General features: G+C 34.5%; 1 protein-coding gene and 1 long non-coding RNA gene across 12 annotated transcripts in view; both read left to right on the top strand.

The window, feature by feature from the left end:
- Positions 1-14,537, top strand: part of MCF2L (MCF.2 cell line derived transforming sequence like) — a 232,368-nt gene that overhangs the window by 54,698 nt on the left and 163,133 nt on the right. For all 11 annotated transcript variants that reach the window (XM_087967254.1, XM_087967255.1, XM_087967263.1 and 8 more), the window contains 4 exons: positions 2,110-2,193; positions 5,759-5,873; positions 8,585-8,675; positions 12,765-12,884. In XM_087967254.1, the coding sequence (XP_087823380.1) occupies positions 2,110-2,193; positions 5,759-5,873; positions 8,585-8,675; positions 12,765-12,884 (410 nt within the window). The remainder of the gene's footprint in view (positions 1-2,109; positions 2,194-5,758; positions 5,874-8,584; positions 8,676-12,764; positions 12,885-14,537) is intronic.
- On the top strand, positions 4,622-5,028 carry LOC148130569 (uncharacterized). Its single transcript, XR_015749894.1, has 2 exons — positions 4,622-4,741; positions 4,917-5,028. It is a non-coding gene; the product is annotated as an uncharacterized LOC148130569 (long non-coding RNA).

The raw sequence follows: 14,537 nt of genomic DNA, 5'->3' as shown, positions 1-14,537 counted from the left end.
CTACTTCTGCTTTTTAATGTTTTTATGTAGTTTCTCTGTTTAAATAAGTGTCTATAGTTCATGCGGGGAGTACAACATGACTTGTCAGATTTGCTAAGCTGTGATTTCCAACATCCTTAATCAGAGCTAAGAATTAAACTTTAGTATGATGAAAATAATTACAATGCATTTTCAGTGTTTTGTTTTTTTTAAATAAATTTATAGGTGGTGCTAACTTAAAATTTCATTTAAATTTACCTTCATAATAGGTGATCAATAATGGAAATAGAGTAAGCTCTATAGATATACTTTAGCAGCACAGCTTACTACTACTACTAACTGAATACACAAGGATTTATCATAAATGCCATCTATAATATCTTCATTTTTAAAATATTTTAAAAATATATTCTCTATCAAACCAGAACACATTGGCTTGCCCTCACCAGAACCAATGTACACAGATAATAATAGAACAAGATTTAGCTATGTTGCTAAAATGCTTCGACCATAATTTGATATTATTTTGTGTATGTTTTTATTATTTTAATATTTTTCCATTGTTGTAATTGTTTTATAACTTTAGAAATGTAAGCCACCCAAGGTCACTTGTTTGAGTTTTGTGGCTATAAAAATTGAAGGACTGGAGTGAATGAGTGGATGGATGGATGAATGAACAAATGCTGCATGAAAATCATAATAGAGGATAATGTAAAGTATCATAAACCACTGATTATGTGTCCCAAATTCACAGGAACAGATGAGTAGATCAAGTTGTTATTAGGATAACCACCTGTAAATAATTGGGAAAAGCAAAGAAAATGTCCACCATAAATTATCCTGAATTATTTAATCACTTTAAAAATGGTTAGGGATAATAGGGCAAATATTTTTTTAGAAACTCCTACATACAATCTTAAGATTTTTTCTTTCTTTCTAGGTCTGTGTTCCAGACTTACTATTTTATTTTTGTCCGTTAATAGAAGCAATAGAGCAACTTTTCCAGCTAACTCTTCTAAATAGTTTTAAAAGGAACAGCTGACACTAATAAGTCCAAATTCCTTGGAGTGATCTTTCACTCAGATGTTAAAGTAAAATAAGTTCATATTAGAATATTCATCTATTTAAGCTAGTTTTATGTCTGAATTATTTCTGTGCATATTCCATATTATAAGATTTGTCATATTCTAACTTGTGGGATTTCTTTCTTCCTTTTTATTTTCGTTTTCTTGTACCTTGGTTGTATTATTAATAGTTAAGGGACTTTCTGGCATCAAGAATTCATCCATAAGAGCATACACTTATAATAAATATAACAGGCCTTTAATGAGTGTGCCCTAAATGGCACATACAGTGTGTGTGTGAGAGAGAGTACATAACTACATTTTACCTTTTTTTCCTTTTTTCTTTTGCTTTCTTGGTTGTTGAAGGAAACTTTCAACCTTGATGGTTGCAAATTTAAAGTGAAAAGAGATACCACTAGAATCTTGGGACTTTGTACGTATAGACCTATTTGGACCACATCTTTTTCAAACATGAGCAAAATGTGCATTTAGAAGGAGTAGTAAACTGAAACACTGTGTCTTAATCTATGTGGATTTTCTGAGCTAATGCATTGATAAAACATGATAGTTTCATGTACATATAAATGTGCTTGAATAGCACCAGTGTATATAAATTATCATTTTTCCTTATTGCAGGACTCTTTGCTAACTAAAACATATTTAATGACTGAGTGTTCTGCTTTGTAAGTATGGATGTGGGGTGGGAGATTGTTTTGTGTAAGAATAATCATTTTGCTTATGGAATTCATCTTTCAACATGTGACTTTATGACATCTCATTTTAGAACACTTGCCAACTTCTGATTCTAATCTGAGCATTAGACTCCTTACAATACTGTGGGTGGCATTACTGTATGTTGTTAATAGTTATATTTTAACATTGCCCTCTTTAGTACTATATATACCTTTGATTGTATAAAAGGATTTAACCTGATATTGAGCACTGTTGTGAAATCATAAAGCACTTTAGTAAAGAAAGATGTAAATATGAACTTTTATTCAAAAGTTCAAAAATTACTCAATCCCAATTTCCATGGAATTGATTTTGGGGTTATGTTTGGTTTTAGATGAAATCATGCATCAGGATATTGTTCCCCTCTGTGCTGAAGATATTGAAGATGAGTTAAGAAAAAAGTTTGCATATCTTTCAGGTAAGAATTAGAAAAATTCTACTGGACTTTCTTCTAATAAGTATATGTAAGATCATCTCTTTTCCTAGTAATCATCCTATTTGTTTAATTCCTTTAATAAAATGTATTAAAATATCAAGACTGAAATAGTGGGTGGAAATCCAATCAATGAAATTTCTACAATGATTTTTCACAAAAATTAATATTCTTCTAGATGCTATCTTGGGTGTGGGAATTAAAGATTATAACCTCACTAAGTGACATTTTGAAGTCCTTTTATTATACGCCATCCTTCCCAACCTGAGCATCCTATATATGAGGAATGTAACAGGACTTAAATTCAATTTTCAACCATCCTGGTTAGGGAAAGTGCTTTTGAGTCCACCAGGAGCCCCAAATTATCACCTCATTTAGATGGAGAATCTTTGGGACCAGAAGTAAGATGTATATATAACAATTTTGTCTTATGAGGGTTAAAGTTGTTCTTTTCCTTATGGATCCAAAACTACAACAGCATCATTTTACAACCAGGGGTCAAAATATGCCAATGTTAAAGTCAGCATGGAGAGCCAGTTTTGTCTAATGATTAAGTCATCAGGCTAGAAACCAGGAGGTCGTAAGTTCCAGTCCTGCCTTAGGCATGGAGCCAAGCTGATGGTCAGTCTCTCTCAGCCCTAGGAATCTGACAATGGCAATCTATTTCTTGCCAAGAAAAATGCAGCAACTGGTCCAGGTAATCACCAGAAGTCAAAAAGTGATTCGAAGGTGGACACATACAACATCAATATACTGATGATGCCCAACCCATGCTATCTTACCCAGAGACATCCTGTTGAACAGGAATGGGAAGAGCATGGAAATCTGAGGCACCTCTCACAAAGCAGAGTTTTGGGCTGGACCTCTTCCTTCTTGTCAATACTGAGTGGCATTGGCCAAGAAAAAAGCAGAATCAGTGCAACACTGTGCCTCCTGTTCCCAAACCCTGGAATCAGTCCAGAAGGATACCATGAAAGCTGCTGAGAGATCAAGAAGAACTGGACACTTGCATCATCCCATCCTGGTTTTGCTGGATTCCTGTGGTTATAATTCACCTTCAGTGCTCATCAGACCATAATATCCTTCTCTGTGTTTTTTCCATCTTTCCATTGTTTGTTTACTCTGCACACCTTTAATTATGGATATATTTATCCCATTTATTTTCTAGGGCAGGGATCCCCAACCTTTTTGACGCCGCGGCCCGGTACCGGCATCAGCTGGGCGCCGTGGCCCGGTACCGGCATCAACTGGGCGCCGCCATCTTTTTTTGGTAAAAAAGTGCTTCCGGTGACCTCACCGGAAGCACTTTTTGTCAAAAAGATGGCGGCGCTAGCTCTTCCGGTGAGCTTTTCGGGTAGAAATGGCTTTCTCCCGGAAAAGCTCACCGGAGCTATTGAGCGCCGCCATCTTTTGATGAAAAGTGCTTCCGGTGAGCTTTCTACCCGGAAAAGCTCACCGGAAGCACTTTTTACCAAAAAGATGGCGGCGCCCAGCAACCAGCGGCCCGGTAAGAGTTGTTCCACGGACCGGTATCGGTCCGCGGACCGGCGGTTGGGGACCCCTGTTCTAGGGTACTACAAATTTGATGATAATGCTGTTCCTTTGTCCCTATGAAGTTTAATGTTGAAAGAAACTCCACTTGCCTTTTCTTAGGCCTAACTATCCTCACCTGGTCTTATCTTCAGAAGATTTTTTTCTCTCTCTTCCCTTCCCTTTTAAAGTTCTTTTTTAGTTTTCAGTTGGTACTTCCTTTGTTATGTTCTCCTCTAGTGCACTTGGTGGTTCTTTTCTTTCTATTGATTTCTCTCTCTTTGATTTCAACAGTATCTAACAGCTGAGTATTTTGCCATAAGATTAAACTTTGAGCTCCAAGTCTTTCTTAAGCAGTCCTTCAGAGCCCTTTCATAAAATATCCTTCTGCTTTTAATCTTCCTTTTCTGTGATCCCCTTCAGGAAAAATCAAAAGTATAGAAGTAGGATAAAAGCATCCAGAAAAGCTAGGGGAGGAAAATATAACTTTACAACACAGCCAACAACCCAGGAGATTACAGCACAAGACCCAGGATGTCACAACAATAGAACTCAGAAGGTCATCACACAGCCCATGACCCAGGTCATTACAACCCAGGAGATTACAGCACAAGACCCAGGATGTCAAAACAATAGAACTCAGAAGGTCATCACACAGCCCATTACCCAGGTCGTTACAACACAGGCGGCTGATAGACACATAGCCACACATGTTCTTACAAAAAAGCCAGCCAATCTGCAAACATCAACTAATCAAGAAATGACAACACAGCCAACCTCCCCACCAGAATTTATAGAGAGACGGCAGCTCCAATCACGCTTTGATCGCACAAGCACGAAGCCATATATATATGTTTTCTGAGGTTCTCGCGGGTTTTTGTATGTGGATCTTTGGTTATTCGGGTTTTCTCCCACGTAAAATTGGTATCTAGGCAACGTTTCGATGAAGTCTCATTCATCATCTTCAGGCTTGTGTCTTCGGCTCTGTGCTTCTCAGAGTAATGTGAGCTTGCAGCTGCTTCTTCCTTTAACTGCTACTGGGGTGTGACTTGATTGGGTGGGGCTTGGCTGTGTTCTGATTGGGTGGGGTGTGTCCAATGAGAACACACCCCACCCAATCAGAACACAGCCAAGCCCCCACCCAATCAAGTTACACCCCACTAGCAGTTAAAAGGAAGAAGCAGCTGCAAGCTCACATTACTCTGAGAAGCACAGAGCCCCTGCTAACTAAAGTTTGTTGCATTGCTAAAACAAGTTAAAAATGATCTCAGTAATAAAAAGAATTTAAAATGATAAATTTTATATGTCTATCTTTTCTATCAATTTTGATGCTGTTTCTAAAGGGTCTTCTAAGATGAAAACCAGATCATCTGCAAATGCTTGCAGCTTAAATTCTTCCTTTTTAGTTTTCATTCCTTTTATATTCTTTTCATCTCTAATATTTCTGTTTGATTTTCATTCCTCTTATATTTTAAAGATAAAGTGCTAGGGTAATGAAACATCTGCAAGAAAACAAGCAAGCTCAGTGACCACTACAAATATTCTCCTTTATTGATAAAATACTTTTTATATCTTTTATTTCTCTACTATCCCATACAGGAGTAAAAAATGTAGCAATCCAGAGATATGCAAACACTGATATTGGAGAGACACATATTGTCCTCCTACTTTATAATACAATATTCCACTCTGTTTCAAGACAGATTGATACAGCCTGATCTGAATTGTGCTTTGACAGTATATTTTAGTATTTACTATCTTACTCAAATTGAATCCATCATTTCTCTTTTGAAGTGAGGTTTTTGGGCAGTGAGGCAAAACTACTCTAATTTTGCAAAAAATCATTTATATAACTTGTGTCTTTGTCTCCATTTTGTATTTACAACACTGGTTTTTATTTTGATCCCATTGGATGAGGTTGTCACTACAATCAGTAACAGTCAATTCACCTGGTTTCATATTAGTCTTTTTAAATAACATGGTAAGATTTATTTTGGGAATGAAATTCTTTTCTTTCTAGGAGGACGAGGAAGAGATGGCTGTCCTGTCATCACTTTTCCTGAATTCTCTACATTTAGTGAAATTCCAGAAAAGGAGTTTCAAAGTGTTTTGACATACCTCACTAATATTCCCAGGTAAGGTTCACAGCTACAGTTGAACAATCTATACAATCTACTGAAAAGTCCCCCCAAATTTTTGATTCATAGAATGCAGAGTCTTGTAACATTTTTGGCTAGGAAATATAGGGCAGAGGAAAGTTTAATGGAGGATAGACAATTATAGAACATTGTCAATATAAAATAGGGCATTGTTCTGATCCAAACCCTTTTCCAATAAAACAAACACGAACCAAAGGGAACAAAAACCTTTTAATGATTCTTACGAATCCCTGGTTAAAAGGCTGTTGCAAACTAATTAACTTTGTTAACTTTAACAGCCAAAACTGTGCGAGGCTGCCAAGAATAACAGATAAGAAATATTTCACAACACAAGAGTCTACAAATACCAACTTAAGATACTGTGATGTCCACGAGGCTGGAGTTTCAAAACGTTTTTGTTTCCTACAAAGAACGTCCAATTCACAGCTGGCTTTATCTTCTTGAAGGAGGGGCCATTACCTTGCAGCCTTACTCCCGAGTCACTCGTGCTGCTGCAGCTGCTCTTTCCTATGAGCAGCCCTGAGCACAAGCGCACTTGGCACAGGCTCCTCGGGAACCTCCTCATCGCTGCTGCCAGCCCCCACAAACTCCCTAATGGTCCTGGCCCTTCATCTGAGTCCTCGCTCTCCTCAGCCATCCGCACTTGCTGCCGGCTAACCACAACAGGCATATTATTATTCGAAAGAAACTACAAGTAGGAGTTTGTTTTCTTTAATTTTTTAACCAGAACAATAAAGAAGAAGAAACAAATAAATTTTTCAAAATCAACAAAAGACAACAGAAACAAGCTAAACTAAAAACAAACAAACCACCCTGACCAAAAGGGATTACAAACATTCTACACATATTGCACTTTCAAATATTAAACACTACATAAATATATCTAAATCTAAACAAAGATATCATAAAATTTCATGAAATCTACCCCTGAAGAAAATAAATTTTGTCATTTTTGATTAGTAAATAAAATTTCTTTTTCAAAAACAGATAATTTAAACATTATTTGAATCCAATCCTTCATACTAGAAACATTGCAACTGGTTCTTTTCTCAAACTAATGAATGTAATGTATGAGTGATTCCTTATTTCCTTCTGCATCTCTAAATTACTTTCAATATGCCATTAGACCTGGGAATCAGCTCAATAAGTTCCAAAGAGAAACAAGTTAGGAGATTGTACTACCAAGGTGAGAGCAAAGATGTTGCGTGTTTTAATATTTTGAGTCTGATATGCCTATTCTTAGTAATTTCATGGAGATATTTGCTCACAAGAAGTACTTTGTATTCATTGGACCTTTAAATTAATAACTTAAAGTAACAAGAAAAAAAGCAGATTTAAGCAGTTTCTAAAGATTTTGATAAATAATGTACATACTCAGAACTCAGGAGATGGGATCTGGTTTTCCCAGAACAAATGCCTGGGAAAAGTGTTCAATAATTGACATGCAATTGGTGAAAGTGCCATCGTATTGCCATGAGTGGTACTGAAGTACTTAGGTAATATTTTTTAGCAATACTCTTAGTTTTATCTGGAGGCTAAACTATCTAGTTGTTCAGAAAGTTACATGTAGAGCTATATCGATCTTTAAATGACACAATTCCTATATCTAGTAATGTTTCTTTTAAAGTGTGTTCCATTGAGCTACTTTCTATCCATGATGCCAATTTCAGTCAGTTCAGATTGGACATGAGAGTCACAGTCTTAATATGAATGGAAACTTTAAAAAAATTTAAATATATTTTTCATTTTCCTACATTATTTTGAAATTTTGTACTTGTTTATGAAGGATTTGGTAAGAGCAAAAATTCCCTATCCCTCAATTAAGTAATGGTATTTCTCCTATCACTGAGATTCCTTTTTAGTAGCATAGTTTCTTTTTCCAATAAAGAAAAGACATTGCAACTTTTTTCATACACAGTCTGCTCAGCATACATAATAATTAGACATTCAAGTCATTTTGGTTTATGCTTGCCTATCATTTCTATTGCAAATGGCTGGCAATCAACTTTTCACATTACATGATGGGTTTGTATCTTCAAGTAGAAAACAAGAATATGTCTCTTTCTTTGCACAAGCAGCTGAACAGAGCATAAGAAGGAAATATCTTGCTCTTTCCTTCTCAGTGTCTTTCAGTTGTAGGCTGTCATGCGTCTTCCTTCTTAGCTCAGTTTCCTCTTTGGGAATTTCTATTTTTGTTCTCGTGATCCTTTAAAAATTGGGGCTAGCGATGTCAGATTTCTTAGATAGATCAGGAATATAGAACCTAGAAACTTATATTTCATAAGATGAAAGTTACAATACTCTCCATATAAAATTACATATTAGCAACAAAGTACACTTAAGGAAAAATAGTTCTTATTCAGGAGTGGACATTATTGATAGTTCTTTAAAGGATGGGTTGTACAAGGAAACACAGCCAATGAGTTAAAAAGAGATATATGTGTATAAAGAAGCATACCAGATTAATAAAATCCCTGGTCTTCAGGAAGAATGGTAATGAATGTTTTGAGTAGCTGAACTTGCATGCAATGTTTGTTGACTATGTTTTAATGAGAATTATTCTATCTTATTCTATCTATTAATCAACACACATAGTTTAATGGGCTGGTATAATAGGTCATTCTTACTGTAAGATCTGGTAAATGAGTTCTTTTTTGTTTCCTCTTTCTACTCCCTTTCCAACTCAGTTCACAAGATGCTGGAATTGGATTTATCCTTGTCATAGACCGCAGGCAAGATAAATGGACATCAGTGCGGGCCTCTATAATGCGAATTGCGGTGAGTTGCTGTGCAGCTAATGCTTTTTTCCCTTGACAAATCTATGTGAATTCCAGAGTGCCTGGATCTATGCTTTTTTTAATATAGAAACATTATAAAATTATCTGCTTCTCAAATAAATGTTGCTTATTTGAGAAGCAGAAATAATCTGCAGTAATATAAAAGTGGCTTTAAAAAATTTTGAAGTTTGTAGAAATTGCTGCATTATATTTAGAAATTCAATGAATATTTTTAATCATATCTATATAAATATTGTGGTTTTGTTGATTGTAAATGTACATACAAATTACTGAACTTTTACTGATATTGTGTTTTTGTTCATTGCAGAGTCTTGCTTTTAATCAAACATCTGTCCATGATAAACTGCTTAATACAGGATTGAAACTTTAAAACATTTTAAGATGCTTGTTGTGTTCCCTAACTTGTATATATGTTTTGTTTATAATGAGGAATATAAAAAGAAATTAATAAAATTTATAAGCAATTCTTCAATTACCACTAAAACTGATACTTTATTTATATTTCTATAATGGAAAAACAATAAAAACAGTCTCCTAGTACTGTGCTAGTCATGTGTTGTTTTTTTCTTTGTATATGTGTTTGTGGTTAGTTTGGAAGGAAGCTTCATTAGTACTGAAAAATACTATATTAAATCAATATGCATTTATACAAGGTTAGATTTGTTATTTCTGGAAAATGAGAATGAAAAATAAAATCTCTGATTGTTTTATCAAGGCAACACCTTAGTTTTAGACTCTCAGTGGATTAGAAATAAGCATCTTTTTCCATTTTAAATAGCCACATCATTTTTATAGTAAAGTATTTTAGTTAAGTTTTCCATTTAAGGGAAATTGTATTATAATTACATATAGAAAAAAATGTTAAATCTAGAAGTAGTAATTGTTTACTTAAAGGCAGTGGTGGGATTCAGCCAGTTTGCACCATTTCAGGAGAACCAATTGTTAAGTTTCTGTGCAGTTTGGTGAACTGGTTGTTGGAAGAAGTCATTAGAACCGGTTGTTAAATTTAATGAATCCCATCACTGTTTAAAGGCAATAATAAGGGCAGGGCTTTCAGAAATTTGAAGGAGATTTAAGGAATAATATTCAGAAAATGCTGCCCATTTTCTAAATTCAAGATTTTTATTATTTCTATGATACAAGAACACTGGAGTTAGTTATAGAGTTATTTTTTTATTAGAATCTCACAAGGATTTTTTAAAGTTACTAACATTAACATTTCCAAGTCTAGCAATGTTTGACCTAGTTCAGGTATATTCCACATTTTCATTTTCCAACTTGAAGTAAGTGATGACCCTTTAATGGGGGAAAGAGGGGACAGATAAAAAGTTGATGACATTCTGATGCCTATTTATTGAGACATTATTTCTTCCCGTAAGCAGTTGGGTTCATCAGCTGTCTTCTTGACATGAGCTTCGCGATAGTTTAGCCAACAAGATAGTTGCTGTCCTGGGAGATTAGTTAATTGATTGTCGTTGACCTGCTTGCCTCATCCTCCAGGTTGGCAGAGATGAACAGTTTTTATACCACAGATTAATAACTGTTCATCCCTGTTTTGATGCAGAATAAGTTTTTCACTTTTTAGCCATAACCATAATGGACAATTTCCCTTATTAATTCCATTTTATGCTGTAGAAATTAGGATGTGACCAGAATAAAGTTACCTATTAGCTCAATATCATTCTTTGTGACCAAATTACCCTATTTTAATCTATGCTCACAGCCATTTGAGGTACCTGGGGTAAGGACATCATGATTAGTACAAACCACAAAGGACCAACCCATTGTCATTTAAATCATGGTTTTGAATAATTCTTGATGTGTGGCAATAATAGTTTGTCTGATTCAGCTGGCATAGCGTTTATCATTATTTCAATCAGAAGAAGGAGAAAGGAAGGGGTATGGAAAAATGGGAGGAGAAGTGAACCAGTCACACATTTCTGATCTGTAGACCATAAACATAAATGTTTTGAACAACTCTGGGCAGCTTATAATAAGGGTTTGTATTATTATTATTCAATAATAACTACTGTCTTTAAAGTATGTGACAAATATAGAAAAGGAAACAGTCCTGATCTGTTGCCTTTAACCTTGTTTTTAAATGTCCATGATTTGATACAGATTTTTTCCCCAAGATGAAATGTATTTGGATTACCATTTTATAAACAAGTTTGTACCACTTCTAAAGTTTTGAATTTTTAAAAATACATGTTTTTAATTTTTGTATTTTCTCAAACTTCTCCAGCTTTATGGCCCTTTTTATTTTCCAAAAGTTAAAAAAAAATATTTATCGACTAGAAGGCTCTCTTGGAAAAAGGAAGATTAGGGAAGTTGCAGCTAATTTTAATAGCAATGCCACCTAATCAGGTAGGCTTGCTTCTGAATAGTTCCTGTCACTAAATATTTATATTTCATTGTGATCTGACACTGCCTGTGTTTATGTCCTTTATGTCCTCTACACTAGTGCTGTATCTGAAAGATGTTTAGTCATACTCCTATTTCAGGAATGTATTTCCTAGCAGGGTAGCAGGAGAATGGCCTCCACTTTTTACTTTTTATTTCTTTTTCGTTACAGATGATTCTGTAGAGCAGGTGTGTTCCAGATTTAACCCAGTTTTAAGTTGGCATTTGTGAACTTGATGATTTGTTTGCCTTTTGGGTTTTTTAAAGACTCATGTGGGTTGGGAACTATTTTTAAAAATTGGTTTTGAATTATCTGTCAATGTTAAGTAAAGATAAACTATTGTTCATTGGCTTCTAAAGCTTTAGGAGGAAGATTAGCTATGGTGAGGTAACAACTTGAGGAAACATAGCTTGATCATCTCTGAATGAGTTAGCTGTGAAGAAAACAGAACCAATATCTTTCCAGATGGCAAAGTTTATTCATTTCAGAACCCTTCGGTTCATTATTAGCTTGTAGACAATGTGACATGTTCCAGAGCATGTCAATGAAGTATAACATGTATTTTTTACTGATATTCTAGAAATTCTTTCGCAGCTCCAAATTCTTTATAGAAATAGAAAATAAAGTCTGAAGCTCTCCGTTTAAAATGTAATAACTTCTGCATGAAATCTATTGACAATACATTGTTTCTCAGAACATCTGGATTTGTTCAGCAAGCATGAAATAAAGTTTCATTAAAACCTAAATAAAATTGCAATTTAATGGAGTTTTTTTAGTCTAGAATGAATCACGAAATCACTTTCTTCTACTGTATTTTTTCCATTCAGGTTTTGTTATTGTTTTTAGTTCCTCATAGAAAACCAACATAGGAACACATATCTCAAACGCCGCATATCTTATCTAAAATATAATGAAGCATTTCTGTTTTCTGATTACAACCAAAAGATCCAACTGTAGGGATGATTCTGTAAGATTAACCTGTTTTATTAAGAAGATAAAGCTTTTTTGTTTATTTAAATCTAAATGTGCCTAAAATGTTTTTTGCTTATACTAAAAATTCCATTGAGGAAAAAAGTATGTGTGATTGTTTCTCAGGCTAAGAATCTTTTGAAGGCAGAGATGGATGGAACTATATATATAGCTTAGCTCATGGGAAGCAACGTGTTATTATCTATAAAATGGCCGTTCTTAAGTAAAAGATGACGCCTAGAAAAAAAGACAATTGTGCATTTTTCAAGTACACTATCACCTTATTCTTTATAAGTTATTTCAGAGAGTCAAAGTTTCTTTTGTTCAGTATAAATATATCATCAATTAAATAATATACTAGCTCAATTTAGGCAGCACATCAAATCATACTTTTAGAAAAGATTAAGATTTGGTGCAATAGCTTAATTAAAAATGACCAGCTATAGAACCTACCTCAGACTATAGATCTATAAATGATAACTTGGTATAATATCTGTGTTGACAGACTTATAACTACTTTCATTTCCATTACTGCATAGAAATTAAAACCTAGTTTGCCTATATCTTTTGAAGTTCAAAATATAATCCAGTTTAATCTGTAGTTAAGACAAAATAAGTGAAATGTAATTTGTAAACTGATTTGTTGATTCTGTTTAATAATATGTTAAATATGATGATTCTCTTTCACCATTTTAGACATCATTTCCAGGAAATTTGCAACTCGTTCTAGTTTTGCGTCCAACTGGATTCTTTCATAGAACTCTCTTTGACATTGCCTTTAGATTTCATGGAGATGACTATAAAATAAAGCTGCCGGTTAGTGTTTAATCTTTTATTTTCATTTATAATTTGTAGTGTGATGAGTACAATGAAATAGTAAAAAGTATGTCTTTAATATAACTTTTCTTACACTTTCTGCATGGGCATTTTTTTCATCACTAATAAATGGACAAAAAAAATTAGATTTTTTTGTAGACAAAATGATGGCTTTAAAGAAAACCCCTGATTTGCCCATGCTTTTTGTATATTTCAAATTATATCATTTTAAAATAATTTTTAATCTTTTCATTATTAACTTTCTCAGTCTTTAGAAAGCTTTGAAAGGGCTAAAATGTTTGATATTAATTTCAATATCAATTAAAGGACTCTTTAAAGCAGCTACAGGTTTATCTATATTCACGCTGCCATGAGTTGCTCTTTGAATAATAGAGATATACTGTGTTTACATGAGGTCAAAAAAACTTCTTCCAAAACATTGTCAAACCATGTGCAGCTAATATTTATTTGATATAATTATTTGGTAAAAAGCAATTAATGTGGGGAAATGTCAATCAAACTTATACACAAGCCTTATATGCTTATAGACAGGAACTTTCTAGGATTAGTCAAAATAATATACATCTGTGCACAAACTTCTGAGATTTTCAGAACTGTTCTTCAAAGTAGTTTAAATGCTATTACATTGGATTATAAGGATTCATAGATCATTCAGAAAGGCCCATCTGATTGTTTAGGAGCACAAAAAGAGCATCTGCTTACTGTTCTTTAAAACAGCCCTGTCTTTTTCCAGGATTATATCCCTGTCCTCTGAATTTGCCGCATGAGCCTAGGAAACGAAGTGGCTGCTTTAAAGACTTCCAAACAAAATTTTACTCTTGTTAATGCTCCAAATAACCAGGGGTGGGATTCAAATTTTTAACAGCCGGTTTTGTGGGTGTGGCTTAGGTGGTGGGCCTGGCTTGGTGGTCATGTGACTGGGTGGACATGGCTTGGTGGTCATGTTATTGTCTGGGTGTGGCCAACTCAATATCACTCACATCGAGGCACGCATCTCCTCGCCTGGCCTCTCATGACTGTGGAGATGCTGCAACAGTCGTAAGTGTGAAAAATGGTCATAAGTCACTTTTTTCAGTGCCATTGTAACTTTGAATGGTCACTCCAAACAAGCAAAGTACCAGTAAAGGAGGGGGGGAAAAACTCCAGAGATGTTCCTGAGAGAGGAAGTCTAGTCCTGCCAAGAATGTAATAAGGGTTAACGGAGAGTCAGTTTCTGTAAGCAACACCAGAATGTTTCCTTCCTGCCTTCCTTACAGGTTTAGGCCAGTAATTTCTTCTAACAACCGGTTCTCTGAACTGCTTAGAATGTTAACAACTGGTTCTAGCGAATAGGTGCGAACTGGTAGAATCCCACCCCTGCAAATAACCCTTTTCAATCAAATCTAAAGCATTGCCAGCCCTATTAGATAAGAATAAAAACTTCTGCTATTTATATGGCCTATAAATGTCAAACTTTTCCTAGTTATTAAAATTACCACTTTGATTGAAGGAGATATTTTATATGCTGTTCTGAGAGTAAAACTTTCCTTTATCTGATAAATCATGTTTCATTGAATATTATTATTTAGTTTCATGACTACAAATTTGCTAAAATTACCAAAGCAAAAATTCAAAAATCATGTTAATTTTATT

The sequence above is a fragment of the Notechis scutatus genome, chromosome 5, assembly GCF_049901735.1.
Source record: "Notechis scutatus isolate UNSWTSFEM ecotype Mainland chromosome 5, rNotScu1.2, whole genome shotgun sequence".
Classification (NCBI taxonomy): Eukaryota; Metazoa; Chordata; class Lepidosauria; order Squamata; family Elapidae; genus Notechis; species Notechis scutatus.
The sequence above is the reverse complement of the archived record's forward strand: the minus strand, read 5'-3'. Positions and strand labels throughout refer to the sequence as shown.